Raw genomic sequence first — 21,677 nt, 5'->3', positions numbered from 1 at the left:
ATCCGTAATTCCTTAGGTATGTCGATTAATTAGTTACAGCTACGAGATTATTGAAGAGTCATGAGATTGCACACCTTTGTATCGGGTCGGTCGTGGCATTCGAGACCAAGTTACATCGTCGTTCCACCCTAAATCGAACAATCTACTACGATCCATCTTACACAGCACGCATCTATCTCATCGGGCAGCCTCACTTTGGTATGTGTCAAATATATTTCACGCTAGTTTTCTTTTTAGTTTTTCACTCTCTACGTCCACTCGTTCTCCAAAGCGTACTACCGAAACACTACTACCGGCCACGACCGCCTAAATGTCGCCGCTCAGAACCTCGTTTTATTCTTCCGCAGCTCCCGTGTCCACGCACGCGTATATGTACACGTCGGTTGAAACAACTTATAAGTACAAACAATTCCCTGGATCAACAGAAATCACACAACGGTAGTCAACTAAAACGGATAGTTGATAATTCTATTATATATATATATATGTATATATATAAACTGGCAACAATTAACAGTCCCGTCGGATCATCCCAGGTGATGATGTCGGAAAACGATCACCGTTAGACGCCTTATACGATTCTTGAGAGTCTTTTAAAGCACGGACGCTTCAGTTCGGCCGCTTGGTGGCGTTGTGGCGTGGCTGCTAGAGTTATTATTATTGTTATTGTTGTTGTTGTTGTTGCTCGCCTCGCCGGCGTGACTCGAGCAGTAAAACTTCTTGTGAGCTATGAACGTGCTAAGATAATTGAAGCTGATGTCACACGACCGACAGTAACGGGGACCGCTTTTGTTCGGATCGAGACTCTCTTCCGGTGGCGGTGTGTCTTCACGTTCCTGTTTCACTTTGCTCGTGACCGTAGGAGGTGGGGGTGGAGGTGGCGGAGGCTGCGGACTCTTTCGCACTTCTGTTTTGCCGTTCACCTGCACCTCTCCAGGGATTTCTTCGGGAGTAGTGGCTGGAGCGGGTTCTGGGGTAGGTAAAACTGTTTCGTCGTCTAGCACGCAGGTTATGTAATTTTCTTCCTGTAAGAAAAATATTCAGAAACGCTTAGTAGCTAACAGGCGCTATGGGATTAATCTTTAAAATAAATGTAATAGCCTATAGTTCTAGATAATTTGATTATTATCTAATTGAATTTAATATTCGATATTTTTGTACCTGCAGATCGGCCCCGCGCTTCTCAAAGTGCATTTTTATATGCGTCCTCATACCACGCAACGTGTTTCCTTTGTAACGACAGATCGTGCATCTGAAAGCCTTGACACCTTGATGAGCATCCATGTGACGCTGGGCAGCTCCTGCTGTGGGACTAACCGCACCACACACGGGACATCTCCAACCACCAGTGGTTCCACTGGTGCACGTATGGGTGGATCCAGGCTCGATTATAGCCTGTACGAAAATAATTATTTCATTCAACAACGCCTGCTTTCATTTGAAGAGTTATGTCAGGAATCGAATTACAAACCTTGCACTTGGTGCATCTCGAGTGATGTTCTTGAGGTTCCGGCCTCTTCGGGCAGTAAAATGCTTGATGGGCCACCAAATTGTCCATGGATGCGAACTTAATACCGCACGCGGCGCATATTAACTGTACTAAAGGGGGCGACGGTGTGCCTGGTGGCGGTGGACTATTACTGACCGTGGTTTCTCTCGCTTGGCAATAGTGCTTCTTGTGCGCGACGAAATTTTCGTGGCGACAAAAGACAATGTTGCATTCCTTGCACCTGGGGATACAATGATTTGGAGTAGTATTTAATACAAGGCCGATTTGACAAACACCTCCCCGTAAGATACCATCGTATTTAAAAAGGACTAAAGTAAACTCACCTCGAGACACCCTGTTTAACAAGAACCCCTGGAACAGGCGGTGGTGGCAGCTCGGCTAATCTCAAGGCAAGCTCGGTCGGCGGAGGAGGCGCAACGGTTCCAGCTGTTGTTGGAGCTGAACCAATAGACCTGGCTCTGGGACTTCCACTTCCTCTGGATCTTGGACTACCAGGTGGCGGAGGTAGAGATGAGGGAGCCGGTGATACCCTGTTCTCCTTTTCGTCTTGGTGTGCCGGTGACTTCCGAACGCTTAGATCTAACGGCACTGAGCCAGGTGGTGACGTAGACGACGCCACCACCGATGCGGGTGTTGTTGGCTTGTTCGCTGCTCGAAGGACAGGTGGTGGTTCGACCACGGCGTTCGGTGCTGTTGCTGCGAGACCTCTCGTCATTGGCTGTAGGTGACCTGTACCGATAACAGAATAGAGTACTTGTACCCAACTTTTTAAACACTGTTATCCTACTATTTAAAAAATTTGCAAACCATTTGGCAGGAGGAAGCATGCGGTATCGGGCGCAGGCAGAGTCGGCGCGGCCAGTACACTAGCTCCCCGGAATAAAGAGTACGGTACTATCAGAATCGGGTTGGTGGGCAGTGCCAGACAGGGCTGAGGTGGAGGTGAGTCCCCAGGACTCGCAGTCGTCGGTGGCGACGCCTTCACCGACGAGGACGCCGCGCTAGGCGGCGGTGTATCTTTAACCACATGCCTGGTACTGCAATAATGAGTTTTGTGCGCTCTGTACGTCTTCAACGAGCTGAACCGGATGTCGCAATTTCTGCAATATCGTTCCGCCTCCTCGTTCAACGACCCATTCGAGGCTGTCGCGGTGGCGGCAGCGACAGCAGCGCCGGTAGTCGGCGTGGTCGCGACAACAGCTGGCGTTGTTGGTATCGCAGGTGGTGCTGGCGATGCAGCGTGCATCCTCATGTGTCTGTTCAACGACACTTTCTTGTCCGCGCTGTACGAACAATGCGGGCAAGCGTACGCTTTTCTGACCTCGAATTTACTCGACTTCTCGTCGTCCTCGTCGTTCGTGGTCTCGTCCTCGAGCCGTGGACGATGCGCGCAGTAAAATGTCCGATGTGCCTCCAGCGTGCTCGCCGAACTGAAACGGATGCCGCACGGTGGACAGATCAAAGGCGCCGGCCTGGCTGGTTCCACGGTGATCGTTTCTTTGCCGTCGGTGGGCAACACGAATAATCGACCCGACGCAATCGCTGAAATGTGAGTTGAATATTAGTTTGCTTTTATTTAGTTCGATTGCTAGAGATGGTACTAAAACGGTGCACTAAATCCTCGATGAGTGCTCGAAGGCTCCTCTACTGAACATTTAATATTAATTTTTCCAAACTGATTACAAACGTGAACGTTACACCTGGGGACCTACATCCTTGTCAGGTGGCTTTCGAACATTCATCGAGGATTTACTGTATATGGTTATTAGATTACGGATATTTATGCAAATACAGATATTTGGGGATTAATTCACTGGAACTAGACTCAAACCAAGATCTGTTTACTCCATTTACTATTCTACCAGGTTCCAAAGGAAATTAAAAACTTCTTGAAAATTGAACGAACCGTACAGAGACGTTTATATACCTATTTGTACCGTACGTAAAACCGGTCATTTGATTATCTAAGCGAGGAGACGTTTAGGGCGCGTTACCATTCTGAAGACCGGCCGGTAGAGGCGGTACAGGATTCGGCGGCGAGGTATTCTCAGGTTTGACGGTGAGTGCGGCCACGGCGGCGGGTCGAAGAGCCGGGTCCGTCGCCAGACTAGCATTGAGTCTCAGTCTTGGTGTTGCTTCATCGTCGAGCTTCAGTTTCTTCTCGGACGGGGGATCGTCCGCGTTCGAACGTCTCGAGGAGTCTTCCGAGTCTCTCCTGCAAATGGAATCTCTCCTTCGGATCGAGGAGGACGAGGATGACGACGATCTTGGCTGGCAATCCTCTTCCTTGACCACGACCATCGTCTCCTCGTCCGTGTCTTTGGGACTCGACTCTCGGGTCTGATTGGGTTTCGTGTGGGCATGTCGGTCTCTTAAGCTCCTGGCAACCTGAAAACGTGGATGGAAATTAGATGATCGATATTGAAAACAGATTCGACATTACAGCGAACTCTTGATATATTGCCGCTTGATACAATGCTCTTGGGGGCATTTCAACATATTGCCGTTTACTAGAATTTTATTCTTCCACAGCTCACCGCGGCAATATATCAAAAGTCATTTGTAATTTTAAAATTGTTTTATCGTCTTATATAAGCTATTGTTGCTCACCTCGATATCTTCGGTAAGACTAGCCAGTCGTTTTCGAGCGTCCTCAGAGAGAACGCTGAGCCTCAATCTGATATCCTCTGCGGTCGAATTCGCGATCGAGACCGACGACGAGGGGGGATTTAGTCTCGGCGGTGGGGGGAGGCTCGATTCCTCTTCGACGACCGGCGCGATCGGGCTGGAAACCGCTGATCCACCACCGTCCACGCCACTGCTCACCGACGGTGCCTTCTCCGAGTCGCTCCATTCCTCATCCTCCCCTGAAACAGAAGCGAACAAAATGAAAATCCAATAGAAGAAAAATCATACTTTCCACGATCCTCAGCGTACTCTAATCATATCCAGATTATCAATTATACTTGAAACTAGATGTTTCCAAACCACAGTGAACTAGCAAAGATTTCACAAATACAAAAATACACGTGGAATATATTCTCGATAATGTTCGTACATTTCTTGAATGCACCCCAACGACGATCCACTGCCTCCCGTGAAACGACCATCACGGATCCCCGCGTGGAAGCGATTTGGTCAGGGGGGGGGGAGGCTTCGACGGAGCCGGAAGTCACGGGTGAGCGGAAGAAAGTACAAGAAAGAAGAAAAAAAAAAGGAAAGAAGGCCGGCACACGCACGATCAACGATGCGTCTCTATGGCCGTTCGGCTTCCTAATGGTCGCTCGCCACGCCACTCACGCCAGCCTTTGCGTACCCTCTCTGTTTCCCTTCTCAACTGCCAGGCCCTTTCCATCCTATCTCTCTCTATTCATTTATCTATCCCCCTACACCAGAGGCCACCCCACTCGCGGCGCTGCACCCTTCGCGCGCCTCTGAAATCCCCACCATTCGGCCGACAGCGTCGCGGCGTGTCGGTTCGATGCCGAAAGGGGCTGCCACCGCCGGCTCTCGCGTCGAAATCTCGGACTAAGCTAGAGGGGTTATGTTGTAGGCTATTGGCCCGATCCCACGAAACGGAACCGTCTTTCTTAGAACTATTCGGGAACACGCGGGGAATATCTCGGTTTCATCCATCGGATAGATCACGTCGATAGATTGCCCTGAGATATTCCGTCGACTTATCTTTGCTCATCTGGTTTTGGGTTTCAGACACAGTGCGGAGTTCAAATCTGGTAACTTGGGTATGATACCTTCTGAAGGATATAAGGCGGAGTTATTTGACTGGTCAGGGTCTATCAGTGCCTAGGTCTTGGTTAAATTTTACCTTGTCGAACAAAAATTGAAGAGGTCCACTTTTAAAAAAAAATAATTACATATTACAATCTTCCCAGGAATCAAATTTTTCACTCTGTCCGATTGTAAGTAATAGTGTATAAATGAATTCTTACTGAACGGTTCCAAAGTTACAAGATTTTCACATTTTTGGTTCGCTATCTAAAGTTTGAAAAGTGTTAGTCAATACACTTGGGGTCCAGATATACGGGAGCATCAGTAAGGGTGTAGAAGAGCCACAGTTTGGCCAGAGTGGTTTTTAATAATTGTAATTGTTCGCCAACTATCCGTGCCGAGTAGGCCAACAGTGGTGTTCTTCTAGAACCCCATGCGCGACTATCATCGAATCTCCCACTTCAAAAATATCCTGTCGCCAAATAGGTGTAACAGCATCCCTCCGGCAGCTTCTCGAACACAGCATCTGAGAATCCTCTGCCAGTTTCCGATCTCGTGGATACATCGAACGACTGTGGAACACCAACGACAGTCCAGGTGGGTTGTCCTCGAAATCGAGACGACACGCGTATCGTCCCCGTCGAATTACCCGGATGCTTTAATTGCCTCCTTGGGCGAGGCTCGACGACGTGGTCGGACGTAGAGTCTCCGTTCGATCTCTCGAGAAGGACTCGTAGGACGAACGAGGGGAAGAAGAAGAAGAAGAAGGAAGAGGACGGAGGCAAGATGCCGAAGGAGATTGGGCAAAGGGTTGCAGCGCACTTCTAGGCTATCCCATGCTCGCATCTACAGCTCGGTCGTGTTCCTCTGCTGCCTCTCTCTGTAAATAAGCGGTCATCGATGGATCGGCACCCAGACCACGCCACGTTCTTTCCCTCTTGTCTCCAACCCCCTCACGGATTTCTTTTTATGCCTGTTCTCCACGCTTTTCTAATGCTATCTCATTCGCCGTCTATTTCTTCGTTTGCTTGTTGCTCCCTGGGTAGGGGGAGAGGCATTCTTAATTGCACGGGTGTACAAGTTAAAACCTGGAACACCTTTATCGTGGATGTGTAGACGACGCGAGCTTCTTAACAGCCGATAAACGAGATCGCGTGGTTGCTACACAATTGGGATACTTTCCTTTTGCGATACTCTGGTGACACGCTGGTAGACAGTGACGTGTAAATACTTGTTCGAGAATAGTACGATCCCAGAAGAAAGTTAAGATACAGGAATAAGTACAGTAATGTTTCCATGATCGCGACGAACTAGAGAGAGACGGAAATGTTTCACAGCACCTCGTAAATTCTTTTTGCTCAAAGTTGAGCCTCTGCTTAGCTTTTGTTTACTCTGTTTTGATTGGTTCCAAAGAGGGACTACCCCAGTGGTGGGAATAACGCCGTTGCTCGTGTCGCATTTATCGAGGAATTACTGTATTTGACAGTCTATCGACTCGGTCGGTCGATCAAAAGTTGCCTAGCGTAAACGCTGCTTTACGGTATTCATTTAGATATTTTTAGGCATTACCATACGCAGCTTCAGAAATTCGGTTTATAAATCTCGTAACATGCGTTTTACGTAACTATTTCAATATCGACGTATCACCCATTATCATTAAAGATGATACATTGAATATTAAAATATTCAATCTTCCAGTAGATTTCACATCAAGTGAATACACCCGTGTCGTTGCTCACACGACCAAGTTCTATTAGGGTGGGTATACACACCTCTTACAGTTTCGAATAAAACCATTCTGCCCACCCGAAGCGGTCGGCTAAAATCAAGGCGTGCGCATGGAAGACCGGGAGGACACCATCGAACCGAGTGTAAACGTTATCTTTATTACGAAGCGATTCGAGAAATTCGGAACGGGTACAACCGGGGAACAAGCTCTCACACGGCGACAAAGGGAAACAAAGCCGTTTGAAGCGGCGAAAGAGCGAAGTGGCTTCCGACGACCGTTTCTCACGCGGTCGCGGGCTGTTCGTTTCTCGCATAAAGCGAGGGGTCCTCTTCTTTTCGAGATATATTACACCCTCAGCACCCGGAGGTGGTTGGCGGCGGTTCGTAGGTGGTTGTAGGTGAGTAAGGTGCAGCCCTCTCTCGATCGGGAACGCTTGCATGCACGCGCAATTAAGAATGCTCGGGGCTGGTAACGACAATAAGAGGCGAGAGGCTAGACAAAATAAACTGGAAGGTATTCGATGCACTTTGCGTAACAGTCTGGCTCGGATTAAGACATTTTGGGGTTCGGGATACTATTCTTCGAGGGGCCCTGTGGTTGAAAAACGAGGGAGGATACGCTATACGCTAAATAATTTTAATAACTTTCATCCCAGTTTTTTTTATACTTGTAATTTTGAATGGTTTCAAATGGAATACAGTAAAGACAGTTTTTATTCAATTATTTTGTGATGTAAATTGGAGGCTCAGAATAGAGCCTCCTGGAAAGTGGGGCCCGGGTCCCCTAGCTCCCCTTGATCCGACGTTGGTAACAGCTTGTGCGACGGAAACATATCCAATGTTTGATACAATAGCTGGATATTACAATTAAATTCTTCTTGATGATTCCATAAGCTTTAGGGGTGGAATAGAGCTCTTTGAAAATGTACAGCGATTCGGTCTTTTTCCGTTAGTCCAGTTCAAAAGGGAGCTATATCACCAGCTATAAAAAGTGGTGTATATCATACATAATATATACAATTCATAGTATAGCCGGGAATTTTTACACTAAAATATAAATTAAGGGATAATAACTAGGCACCAAGACGTGCCAGAATGAATAAAAAATCTCATTTTTCTACGTTTGATGGTATAGCTCCCTCTTTCATTGGACCCCTCCATTACACTGGTAATCTACATTTTCATCACTGATCAGTTCTATTCTCAGAAGTACCACTCTACTCTTATACAATTTACGATCCTACAAAAATTCCACCTGAGATTAATGTGACTATAGGCTCTAAATATCATCGACAGTACCCAGACAGACTACTTAATCTTCGATGAACTTCGTGATGTCATTCCAAGTCCCTGACATGGTCCCTTTCAACAGAAGTATTTGCCACCAAACTACTGTCCTCTAAAACTGGTCTATCTCCCACTACTCCAGACAATATTACACGGTCCGCCTGTCAAGATCACCTCCCAAGTGTCACTGCCTATTTCCACGTTCCTAGACCCACCGAATCCCATCAGTGTCAACCTGCTAGCGATCGTCTGTCGAAACGAATCCTCCGTCTATGCTCCCCGGTCGGAATCAGTCGCGGACGATGAGTAGAAAGAGGTCCGTTGGAACGTCAAGAATACGATTCCCCGGTGTATTCCGAGCACCAGGAACACCGGGGGCCGAGATCAACGAGAGGAGCACGAGGAAGCCCACGGGTATACATTGGCGCGGCGTAGGAGCCGATGAGAAGGTTGCGACTTGAGCTCTCACTTAGCAGCCGCAGTGTCACGATCGGGACGGCTGCATTAGCATATCTCCACGATGCCGGCGTGTAGGGCAAGAGGGGAAAAAGACAGTCGCGGTGTGCCCGCCGCCGGAAGAGGAACGAGGAGGACACCAGGCGTGGTGATGGTCGCGAGACAAAGAGAGGTAACGGTGGGAGGGAGAGCAGAGAGAAAGAGAAAAGCAAAGTGTTCCACCGGGATGCATCGGTACGAGTGGCATGCATCTCTCTGGCATGGGTCGTGGCCCCGTGAAAAGAGGGCGCACACTACCATAATACGACTCCTGGTACGTTCTCGAAGAAGAACAAGACGACCAGAACGAGGTGGACGACCAAGACGAAGAGGAGGAGAGGACTCACTCGGTAGTGGCCCTCGGCAGCAAGCCCCTGGCCTGTTACCTGTACGTCGCGTGTTTGCCTACCCGCGTCACGATCAGGATCCTATTTGCATAGCGCCCCGATGAAGCTGCTACCGTTGCGCCGCTCGTTTTCCTGCCACCGGTGTACACTCTTCTGATCGCTACGCGCCCCGGATGATGGCCGCGCAGGAAGCAGCTGGACGGCCCACCGGCCATCGGCGCAGGACGGTCTTCTTGGCTCGATAGAATTTCAACGAGATGGACCCACGACCACCTCGGGATCCATCGATGATTTTTCTTACGATGTGAAAGGAAAGTTTCTGGGGGTTGGGTTTGTTTGAAGGTTTTTCCTTCGAATTGGTGGGTAGATGCGGTTCGAAGGATTTAAGTGACTTGAGTAACTCGACTGTGGGTAGAATTGTACAGTAAATCATTGATTAATGCTCGGGACTCAAGATTGCTTTGGAACAGTTATCGTAGAGGGACAAGTATATCTGCAACCTTTAAATTTCAGGTCGAACCTCTGTGGTAGCTTGCTTTTATATTTTGCTGACGATCCACAAAGATTAGGAGAAGTATAGTAAATCATCGATGAGTGTTCGAAAGCTCAATGGTACTGAGTGTTTAGATATCATCCCCATCATTGGACGCTTGACTGGATCCATGGGGGACCCTTCTAGTGGTGGGGATAACGTGTGAACACTCAGTGTCGAGGAGTTTCTATACACTCATCGATTATTTCCTGTAGTGGGGATGAAGCAGAAGCATTTAACGTCGAGATCTTTCCAAGCATTTATTCAGAATTTACTGTATCTTGATTAGGAACAGATCAAGCCTAACCTACACTAGTCTATGTTCAAGTAATCCTCAAAACTGGTAGAATCTCTCAAATCCAAAAAAATCTCATATCACATAAGTATCAATACATACAAGTGAAATCTTCAGATTTCCAAGAACGTTTTCTCCGAGCACACGTTTCAAGCACACGGATCAAGCCTAACCTACACTAGTCTATGTTCAAGTAATCCCGAAACTGGTAGAATCTCTCAAATCCAAAAAAATCTCATATCACATAAGTATCAATACATACAAGTGAAATCTTGAGATTTCCAAGAACGTTTTCTCCGAGCACACGTTTCAAGCACACGGAACACTACGTCGGGAAGGGACAATAAGCCCGTTGAAGCCAAACGTTGGATCGGCGCGATGTAGTACACATTACCCACAATTTACCGAACGTCGACTCGTCCCATGTCTCGGGGTTCAATTAAACGTCGATGCAATCGATCAATTCAATTCGTCCCGTTACACTTGGTCTCCTCAAGATTCACCGGGCATCGGGCGCGCAAGCACACCTCATTAAAACGCAAATCTACCCGATCGATCCGATATCTCCGATCTGCCTTTATTCCGGACCTGCTCTCTCTCCCCGTCGTTTTCTTCGTCCCCGACCGGTGGGTTGCTGCGCAGAGGGGCGAGGGGGAGGGACAGGAGGATCTTGTACAGACCCTGTCCACGTTCGTCCATCCCTTCCAAGAAGTTCAGATCACGTCGTGGAGCACATTATTCATGCAAAGCTCTTACTACCGTCCACCTTCGTCTCTATCTGCGTATCAACACGCATGGCTATATACGTGGCCGTCATACGTGCGGTGACGCCCGGGGCCAGCCGATTCGTGTCGCCTTGGATCTATTGGGGGGGGGGGAGATCACACTGTTACGAACGTCATTCACATATAGCGAAACCATTCATATAGCTTTTGGGGTCCTCTAGTGGAAAAAAAAACAGAAATAGTTTGATGGGTATGTATAAACAATTGTTAAACATTGTGGTTAACAATGTTAATGCTTATTTCGTGTGGTGGATCGGGTGTTTTACTCGTCCTTTAAACGAAGTGTAAATACATCCACCGAATTCTGTGTTCTGCATTTGGGACCAGACAAGAATAAGTGATATTTTCTCATTGTATCAAAGGTCTTTTTGATTGGTTAGAATAATCAATTATGTCATAAATACTTCATTCCATTCAGAGATGAAATAGTTACGAGAAATGGACTGATGCTGACTTAAACTTACTTTTATCCTCCTTTGGGATTCAGTGGGAAGGATTAAAACTTTGGAAAGGCTGTGCAGGTCCATTTTATAAAGATCTACAAGATGTAGTGGATGCCAGTACCTTTTCAAGGAATAATTTCCAGTGTCTCTTGTAATTAATAGAGTTCAAATCACGTCGTCGATGCGTGAATGTATAAATAACCAAGGATGACTCACTGGTGTCCAACACTGTATGGGTCGTGTCACGATTACATCATCCTTCCCGCAAAACTGAATCGATCTATCCGTTAAATCGATCTACCAGACGAGCCAAATGACAAATCACTCAACAAAGATATAAAGAAATATACAAGACCGTTCTTCGAATTTAAAAGATTCATAATGGAGGCAATACCTATCATTTCCTTACAGTTCTCTGTATCATTTTTTTCAATTACTTTACTCTGTGACCGCAATAGTCTTATGTCTTCAGCGCTGGACCAGTCCAAGAGGACTATAAATATCGATTGGACAATTTAATCGTTTCGAAAATTTAATTACACGGTCTCGCAATTCGATCGGAGATCGTCCAGCGATCGTGGTTATTCCGTTGAACACGTCCGGAGGATCGCTAAACATCACATGTCGCGTGTTGGCGCGACCATGTATGTATGTAAGAGCGCATTTACGCCCGACGCGCGCTCGTGCGCGCACACGTGCACCCAATAATGATAGTAATTATGCTAAAGGGCGACGATAAATCCCAACGGCGATATCGTGACGAGATACCGAAACATTTCGACTTTCAGCCATTACCACTTAATTACTCGATCGGCCACGGGGCTAGATCCGCACGAAATACACGCCAATTACCAGCCGGGAATATTATTAGTTTATTGGGCCGAGCGAATGAAGATTATTCGGTCGTTATGCTTATTGCCCGTGTGTTACAGGTTATTCTGCCCTAATACGAGATTCATTAAACAATATTCTTGTTACCGTTCACGTAATGCTAATGTTTCGAATACAGATAATAGACGAACCACTAGAAACTATCTCTAGAAACACCAGGATTTTTATGATAATATGTTTTAGATACGTAATTTGAAAAATTGCCCAAATGCGGTTAATTAAATTGAACAGAAAAAAATATAGGGTTCACCAGTGATTGAACAATATTAAGTAAATGAACGTTTCTAATCAATGGCGCGAAAATTGTTTGAATATGAAACAAGGAATTGGGAATATCAATATTTAATCAGTTGCTTATTTCAACAACTTAATCTACTTGGTTTTATATTTAATGTTCAATTACTGCTGCATCCACCCTCGTACAAATCGTGATTATTAAATAAATCAAATATTTTCTTGAGCAACCGTAACGGTTCAATTCCAGCGAATCATAATTGCACATCGCCATAATATATCCGTTCATCGAATTTATTGTGGGGGCTGGGGTGCGATATATCATCATTAAAACCATCCCCGACTAGTAGCAGAACCGATGTCTCGGCCCATTGTCTATTTACCGTACACACGCGAATAAATAGATAAACAAATGATCCCCATAAATTTCCATACGATTGTCCTACGTCGAGAGCATTCTGGTACGGGGAGAACGATCTCCGATCAGCGTCCGGGACGCAGCTGTTTCTTCTTTTATCGCGCGGACAGGAACAGGATCCGTGCAGGTCGTTTCGCTTGCTGGCAGGACCTTCGGTGGACGTTATCGTTACTCGCCATCTGTCAACGACTTGGTTTTCACTGGTTTCGCCGGCGATTTTTTTTTCTGTCGCCGGCGAAAACCAGAAACCCAAACCGTGGGAGGAGGGCAGAGGGGTTCGAGGGAAAGGCGGAAACACTATGCGCGCCTTTTACGATTCTCGGTCGGTAACGAGGGAAGCTGCGGTACTTGGGTTACCGATCGGTACTCCCGTCAAACTCTGAAATGGCCGTTGTGAATCGAGGAAAAAAGCTCAAGGTTTCTCCAGCTTTTTTGTTTATACCGAGGATCAATTTGCTGTTACTTTCAATGTAATTTATTGACGAGAACGAAATTGGCCATTCTACAATTTCTCGACAGACTTTTTACTGGAACACTTACTGGAACTTTATGTAGGATGTTAACACTAGGTTCACGAGCACTTATCGTGTACGTATCTCCACGGCACGCGTCAACGAACCCGCAGATTTTCTTTAAAAAACAACTTATTTTATATAATACACAATTTATGATCTCTGAAATTAATGCATAGCTATAGAGATAGGTATACCACATAGAGAATTTCGAGGTTAGAAAGCATTCGAAATGCGTCAAAATGACGCGTCCCGTAAACCTAGTGTTAAAGGAATAGACGTCAGGTGCTTATAGTACTCATCGAGTGAAGAAGATGGTGCGTCTCGACCGACTCGCAAGGATTTCTCTAAAGACGTCGATGCCGTTCGGTTAAAAGAAAAGAAAAGGGGCCCGTTTCCGTCGAGGACGTTTTATTCCGTTCTGAATACGGGAATTCGGAATTTTAATCGAAGAAGAAGGAGGCGGTCGGCCAGGAGATAATTTTGAACGCGTGTACGCAGCACGAGCCCGTGTTACCGCGCGCCATTGAATATGCAAGGGGACAGGATATGGTTTATACGTGTCGACGATTAAGCCTTAAAAGATGGGGCAGTCATTAAGAGATACCAGCCGTTGACACCGCGGAGACACTCGCGCCGATAAACCTTCTTCGTTTTTTCGGTTCGCCGTTCGCACGCCTCACCGGCGTGCTTTGGTCTTTTCGCTTCAACCCTTTGCGGCTTCTCCAGGCTTCCTTTTTTTTCCCTCTATTTGGCTGTTGGTAATTTAAATCGTCGCTGGAAGAGGCCAAGCCCGTTGTACCGGTAATTATTGGCGAATCGAGAATCGGAGATTTCGGGGAGACGGAAGTCAACGCATTCCTGGGTCGATCGTCGTTTTGGGCGGGAATATCGACAGTCTCGAATAAATTCCTTGTCTTTTTTGAATGTTAACACATTTGTGTCGTTTGGAAAGAAATGAAAAATAGGCCCTGGACACGAGATTTTTTTAAATTTAATTTCAAATATCGTAGAAAGTCCAAAAACACTTGTAGAAACAGTATTTACGGTTATATTAATATTCGGGTGGGCATTAATAAATGCGAATATTACTTGAAAATTAAGAACCATTTGTCAAGAAAGGATGACGAAAGTAACGGATAAGGAGAATATATAAATAGAAATTACATAAAAGCTTCCACACCTTGTTGTTGTTTCAGAAGTCTGTGGACAAATGTTTGAGTCTCTGTATGTTAATTAATACAAGAAATAGAAAATAACAAACAAAATTTGGCCCACAGTACCTGCTTCGGTCGCAAAGAACGAGTGCAACATATCGTAAACTGTTCACCGTTTATCGTCCAACGAAACGTCGAGGGTAATTGATACAATCTCCGTTTCGGTGATTTCAATGCACGGGCAAGAGAAGATCGTCGCGCGGCTCCAAGGCATCAAAGACCGTTGAAAAACTCTTCCTTCACTTTCATTTCCTTAATCACAACCACCAGATATACAAAAAAGACTTGCTTGTCACCGAAAGCACTACCCGAAGTGAATAACGAACACCGGTGTACCAACGAACAATTTATTAAACAAACATCGGGAGCCGCGTAACACAACTCAGGGCGTCTTTTCGTCGGCCACCGAGGCGAGACAAACCCATTCACCTCGAGCACGAAAGCCCCCGTGGTGGCCGGAGGATCCTAACGACGAGAAATAAAACAAATCAAAGGCAATTATATTCAAAAAATATTCCTAAGGGGGGAGGAGTGAGCGTCGCGATACCATCGAACACCTCCTACTCCCTCTTTCTTCGTTCTTTCGATACAATCAACAGAAAATGGATCTGGATCGAGTCTCATTGTGGCATGGAGAGGATACTACACCGAAAAGAGATCTCTGGAGGACCCAGAGCAGCGGAGAACCACCGACAGGAACCGGAGAGAGAAAAAAAAAAAAAAAGAAACGAAAACATTCGACAATGGGGGAGGGGGCGAGTAAAGGGTGGACACGAGGGAGAGGGAGAAACAAGAGGAGAGAAGATGGCCAGAACTCGCTTCTCGTCTAGCTGAAAGATCTAATCTCCCGTTCCCGCGCTGCGTGCCTAATTAAAGATCGATATCTCTCGATATTATTGCACCCCCCTCCCCCCTTCCATCTACCACCTTCCAGCCACCCCATCGCTCTGGCAAACCTCCCCCTGGCCTCCCACCTCCGCCACGTAGCAGGTTATTAAATTCTCGTATCTCGAGGATCTGGACTGGCCGGTCCTACCCGCCTCGTATCTGATCCGGTCAATCTTTAGTCTCGTTACCTTTCGGCCCCCTCTCCGTTCGGCCAGGATCGAGCTGATTCGAGAGTCTTTACAAATTTCCTGCGGGACCACGGCCATGAGAAACGAACCCCTTTCGCGTGTATGGGGTTCGTCGCGCGATCGATGGGAAGCTGTCGTGGGGGCCGCATGGGGGTACCCATAATAGGGTAAACCAATCAGGAATTGACTGCGTACCATCGAATGATCATTAGGCAAAGAAATGTAAATTCTTAAGATTGCTAAATGGTTATAAATGGAGTGTAGTTGCACCCTTAATATCCCATATTTTTAGTTCAGCGTGTAAAGCAAACATTAATAAGTACGATTTTTATTAAAAATATTTCAGAAACGTAGCTATCATTTACCTACCGGGCTTTTATACATTTCCCACTTTATAAATAATTTTTAAAAACTACGACAACCATAAGGTAATTATTTTTATAAAAATTTCAAGAAAAATAATTGTAATTGCAGTTTCAACAGCCGTTTCGGTATTATAAATAAATACATTCAAGTATTAATGTGAAACGTCTGTAAATTCAACAATTCGGTCATTCACTGGTTGGTTTACCCCACGTCCCCTCGTGCATCGGCCGCTAGTCCTCGACGTCGATGAAGAAACACATCCTTCGTCGATCAACGAATCAATCGGCGGCCCTGTGAACGGGGCTTAAACATTGAGACGTGACCAATGCTCGTTGCCACCGAAGGCAATGCCACATCGGGCAATTATCGCTCGGCAGGACCTCGACGTGCATACATTAAGGCCGGGGGGGGGGCTCTATGCTTCCTCTCTTTCTCTCGTCCGGTTCTCAAAACTTTTCTGTCGTATACACACGCCGGGAGAGAGACGAGGCCTACGAGGACGACCACGATGACCACGACCACGAAGACGACGACGGTGAACCGACACATCGAGATTTCGTATCTGATCGCTCTGGAAGTCGACCGAATGAATAATTATCAATGGGGAGGGGGACCCGGTATATCTCGCCACCTCGCCCCTCCGCCACCCAGTGGTCGCCTCTTTTTCGCTTTTACTTTCACGTCGACGACGGGGGGCCATCGCTTCTGACGCGTTAATTCTAGCCTTTGGCTCATGCGAAAACAGGGATTCTAAAGTGTCATACACACACCTGAGGATCATTTTATACTTCTTCGACCAAGGTGGCGAGGCACTGTCAGCCATGTTTCCGTGAACTATATGTGGAAGCGTTCGGAATATCTTAATTTCAATCAAATGGAGAATACAGATAGCTCTCGATTATTGTCCTACAGTTGGGTCAGTAATATTATAGGGAGGAATGGTTCAGACAAAAAGGGAGGGCCAACAAAATATGCATTTGACAGGCCCCCCTCCAGTTGGGGATAATGCCTGGACAATAATCGTGTAGAACAAGCCAGACAATAATCGCGGAGTCTGTAGATCTTCTAAACCTTCAAGTCCCTATGGTGCCCTTTATTGTTTACGAAATTTATGGAAATTCAGGTTGATCCACTGTATACTAAGTTGAATAAATATACGATCAGAGTTTTAATCAATTATTCTATTAGTCAGAACGTTCTATTCAATGTTGACGTTAAGAAATAATAAGTCGAAAATGTCCTTGGATATAATTGTAGGTACAGTAACGTTTCCGTAAGGGTTGTTGGTCTTCCCAGGGGCAAATTGTTGCAAGGTTGCTGCGAAATATCGGAAAATCGCCGAAGAACCGTTATTTACGATCGCGTCCAGGAACAATCCCTTGTGTCGCAAACTCTCACGTACCGCTATACGTGCCAAGAACCAAGCACCCCGTTATATCTGAGTATAACCAGCCTGTACATCTAGTTTCCACTATAATGTTCCAAGAACCCTGTATACAGACCATAAACACGTAGAAAACGAAACAGAGAGATAGCTGAAGTAAGAGTGGATGATCATAAAAATGCAATACAGAAACACAATCTATACGGGGGTTGTAATTACTGAGGTTGTTTTAAAAAATGAAGCAATTGCCCCGTGGATTATTCACAACACTTTTCTAGTAATCTTATCAACAAGTTTTCCGAATGAAAAACTGAGAAGGGGTTGAAGGTAATATTTGCAGACTCACGGGAGAATTTTCATCCCCTTCCTTCTATATATTATACACTTCCTTTACTTTAAAAGAACTATTCTCCACACTTATCGGTCTCTTAAAAAAATTTTCTAGTTAAAAATACAAGAGGGATGAAATTGGTATTCCTCGATACACCAGAAGAATCTCCATCCCCCGAGTATTGTTAACAATTTTAAAGTTTAAAAGTGCTACTTTTCGAAATCTCCAAGAAGCCTCTAGAAAGCGAACCGTAAGGTAGTTAAAATTAATATACCCCAATAACAATTTTCATCCCCTTTTTTCGTATCCCCGATCACTTACTTCAACCCCAAACGAACCATCCCCTAACCTTCCACGATCCAATCGCTCCAGCCTCGGAAGCACCAGGCGGTAAATCCACGAACGGAGCATCGGTTTAACACCGTTTACGAGGGGTGGTGGCGGCGAGGGGGTGGTGCATGGCTCGTTAAAATTGTATTCCCGTTGCAGGCTGCATTATGCATGCGGATGCATCAGCCTGAGAACAGGCACGTACGTTCGTTTGCCGCCGGGGGTGTAAACCGTCGAAGACGTAGGGGTGGAAGTTGCCACTTTACTATTTAGGGGCGGGAACGGGGGGATGGAATCGCTCAATTCCGATGATATTGGGCCGTGCTGGCGGGTATTGGGCGCTGGGGGAGGGGGCGAAGGAGCCGTAAATCGGTACGGGGTGAGAGGGAGAGATACGTGAAAATGGATTTTTATCGGCCGGTGTGAGGAAGTCGACGCCGGGGGGTGTTTGGCGGGAGTGGAAGTTAATTTTGCGGCGTTTATCGGTTTCCCTCCCAGCCGCTTGTACTCTTTGACTTCTCGATGTACATACTTTGTTCGTATATTCTTGTGATCGAGTAAGATATACAGGACGAGTAAATATAGTAGAACGTCGATTATCGGAAACGAATCAGCTATATTCATTCCCAAATTATTAAAAAATAATCTAAGAAATCTGTTGTATGTTAACATTTTCAAACCGTCGAATGCCATTTCGCATTGTTTGCCACTTGACGACGTATTTTACTTCTATCACAGTTATATATAACAATATTCTCTTTATAATGTTATTATACATAATCAAACCCAATTTCCCTTACCTTTGACAGTAGACTTTCTTGAAATATTTGAATGAAAATAATCTAGAGAAATCAGAGTTTCGTAAGTTTCTATTGTACATACCTAACTAAATGGCAACAGTGGGGACGAAACGGTTGATTCAGCAGGATCAACCTAACCCAAACTGAACGACACTTCCTAGCAGAACACTTGTCTCCAATTGTAAAAGACTGCACTCCATACATATTCCTCGACCATCCCTTTGAATACACCGAAAAAGAAATTCCCCTTTAAAAGGAGTTCTAATTCTTCCATTGTCCACCGTTCTTCCATCCCTCATCGGCAAATTACTCCGTGCTCCAGTATCTCTAGCGCGATCCGTGTCCCTCGGGGGTTTATCAGCGCCGTGGAAAATCGGGTTAAGCGTCCGTCGTATCACGTCCGGCACGGGGAGGGGTGGTAGCAGGGCCTTATTAAGAAAAATGACGGGACTTCGAGGGAAAAAGCGACACACCGGCCCGAGGAGAGAGCGGACACGGGAACGTTATCTCCGTGCAACCCATTCGTGCGACCTTATCTACCGTAAAAACTTCGACTTTAACCACCGGGGATCATAATCGAGCTTATCTCCGTCCCCTCCCTCCGTCTGTTCTCTGTGTCTCTCTTTCTCACAGGGCCGTCCTCTCGACGGTGCACCAAAGGCTATCTCTCCCCCTTTTGCTCATCTATCGCCCCCCCCCCTTCACTCCCCTTGACGCGCTATCGCGGATTTTATCGCGAAACTCTGAACCGACCCGGATAGACTGAGATCGCGAGAAAGAAAGAAGCCGTGAATAGAGGAGGGAGGGGGAAAGGGGTGGGTTTGAGGAGGATTCTTATTGTACGATGAGGTGCGTCGTGGAAGGTGGATGATTTCGATACGAAATTGAAATTGAATTATTATGAAATTCTTCTTATGAAAATTTGAATTTCCACGTTTAGTCGATTAAAAACGGCGAAGTACTTTTTTTCATCTTTTATTCGGTATTTGAAATACTTTATCTAGATAATGAATTCGTCCGTCTCTGGTTTGGGGGCGTTAAGGTCACTGTGTCTTTGATTAGATGTACAGTATGATGACAGGATGAAGATTGGACTTTGTAGAATTAAAATGAATTACAGTGGATCAAGCTTTTCATATCCAATTATAAGTATTTTGATGTAATCTAAGTAGTAGTAGTATGTACATGAATCCAATATGGCGGTGCTGAGTGTGTACGATTCTAGAGGTCATTAGGTTCGTCAGTGTTCTGTCGTGTGAAAAATATTGGCAAACAGAGAGAACGATGATTCAGATTATCGCCAAAATAAATGTATATTATCGCAAATTAAACAAAAGCCACGAAAAGGGTTGATCCTTCAAACAGACCTCACGGAACCAGTGATTCGATAAAACGAAGTTTCCCATATTTATCAAAAGATAAAGAATATATGTGCTTGCTAATTTTTATGCTCACAATTGTGAATCATACTTGTAAATTAAACAAACAGACATTACTGGTGAAACAAGCTAAAATGGAATTTTTCGAAAATTCAATCGGAACATCTTAATTTTAATCGTCGAAGAAATTCTCGAGGCTTCAGAGAAAACGTTGGTGTAAACTCGTGACGCGATAAAACTCGGATAGAACGTGGATTTACACGCGTTCCACACCGTTCGCCTGCTTACTTTTTTTCGAGGCGTTCGGAGTTATGTGTATCCGTCGGTCGCATCGGAGCCGTGATATATTGCAGGATTGTGGGCTGACCCCTTTATCGGGCGGGTTTCTTTTTAATTGTTGAAACTCGCAATCGGTCGATGCTTCAGTCGAACACGCGTTCCTTTCTTTTTTTTTCACTCCTCGATCGTGAATTGTGTTTTTCCGTCCCGTGGAAGTGTTCATGCAATAATTTTTAAACGGTGACCGCAATGTTTCAACTCCATCGGAGTCCCTCTCAACACCCTTTGGGGTCCCGAATTTCATTCAATCCATGTGCAATATCTTTTGTCACAGCAAATACAGATGCATTCGAAATTCTTCTGTTACGTCGATAATTATTTTATGAAATTTAGTTAACACATTACAATTAATTTCAAACTCAACGATATTTTTGGAAAGAAGTTACTGTCATTTCCATACATATTTTTACTCCAACCTGTCAGTTTCATTCTAATACCAAAAGTATCCATCTATAATATATCATATATAAATGAATGATATTTTCCATATGAATGTAAGTTTCCATACCGTTCGTTTAAATAATCATTTCAATCTTAACACTAGAACGTGTTTCTATTTCCCCGTTGAAAATATGCATATTAACAAATTAGTGAAGCTCATCATATATATTGCAAGAAAGTTCCGAAGAATCTCACAAATTACACTGCTATGTTTAATAATTTTCGTAAGACTATACGAGCACTTGATTGCATTGGTGGTTCCAGCGTTAAGAAGCCACCCCCGAAAGAAGTACAAATAAAAATTGCAATCTCACTGAACCCTTCGGAATCTCAATATATCCGCCGCCAAAATTGCTAATTTCCTGCTGTCTCCCATTCGCAAGAAATCATTCAACGGACCATGCTTCAATTTAAACACAAACGATATCGATTCACGTGTAGTACAATTAAAGCGGAGAGGAAGGAACGACCGAAATCCGATGGAAAATTTGTCGAGCACGCGACAAGGGATCCGGAACCACCCCCTTCCTCGTCCCTTGTTCGCGACGGAGACCGTGGGGTGTGTACGCCGACAGACGGAGAGGGAAGTCGTAAACGTAATCGTGCTTTTTCAGGCGCCGCCACTAAACCACCTACCCCCGACCAGTGCGCACCTGCACACCACCTTCGGGAGCCGCTTAAAATATTTTTACAGCGTACCGCCCGCGATATTTCGTGCTTACGTACCGATGATAGCGTCGACCGTCCCTCTTGTTCCTTCGTCCACCGTGATCCGTCTTGCTCCCTCCAGGATTTTCTCGCCAGAGGG

General features: G+C 45.5%; 1 protein-coding gene across 1 annotated transcript in view; it reads right to left on the bottom strand.

Moving 5' to 3' along the window:
- Window positions 1-320: 320 nt before the first annotated feature.
- The window catches only part of LOC107185255 (zinc finger protein ush), a 232,756-nt gene continuing 211,399 nt past the window's right edge, over window positions 321-21,677 (bottom strand). The window contains exons 2-8 of the mRNA XM_015572901.1: window positions 4,121-4,377; window positions 3,505-3,898; window positions 2,318-3,052; window positions 1,834-2,239; window positions 1,472-1,730; window positions 1,162-1,395; window positions 321-1,025 (exon numbers count right to left, since the gene is read on the bottom strand). Of these exons, the coding sequence (XP_015428387.1) occupies window positions 594-1,025; window positions 1,162-1,395; window positions 1,472-1,730; window positions 1,834-2,239; window positions 2,318-3,052; window positions 3,505-3,898; window positions 4,121-4,377 (2,717 nt within the window). The 3' untranslated portion in view covers window positions 321-593. The remainder of the gene's footprint in view (window positions 1,026-1,161; window positions 1,396-1,471; window positions 1,731-1,833; window positions 2,240-2,317; window positions 3,053-3,504; window positions 3,899-4,120; window positions 4,378-21,677) is intronic.

Source organism: Dufourea novaeangliae, unplaced genomic scaffold, assembly GCF_001272555.1.
Source record: "Dufourea novaeangliae isolate 0120121106 unplaced genomic scaffold, ASM127255v1 scaffold55, whole genome shotgun sequence".
Classification (NCBI taxonomy): Eukaryota; Metazoa; Arthropoda; class Insecta; order Hymenoptera; family Halictidae; genus Dufourea; species Dufourea novaeangliae.
The sequence above is the reverse complement of the archived record's forward strand: the minus strand, read 5'-3'. Positions and strand labels throughout refer to the sequence as shown.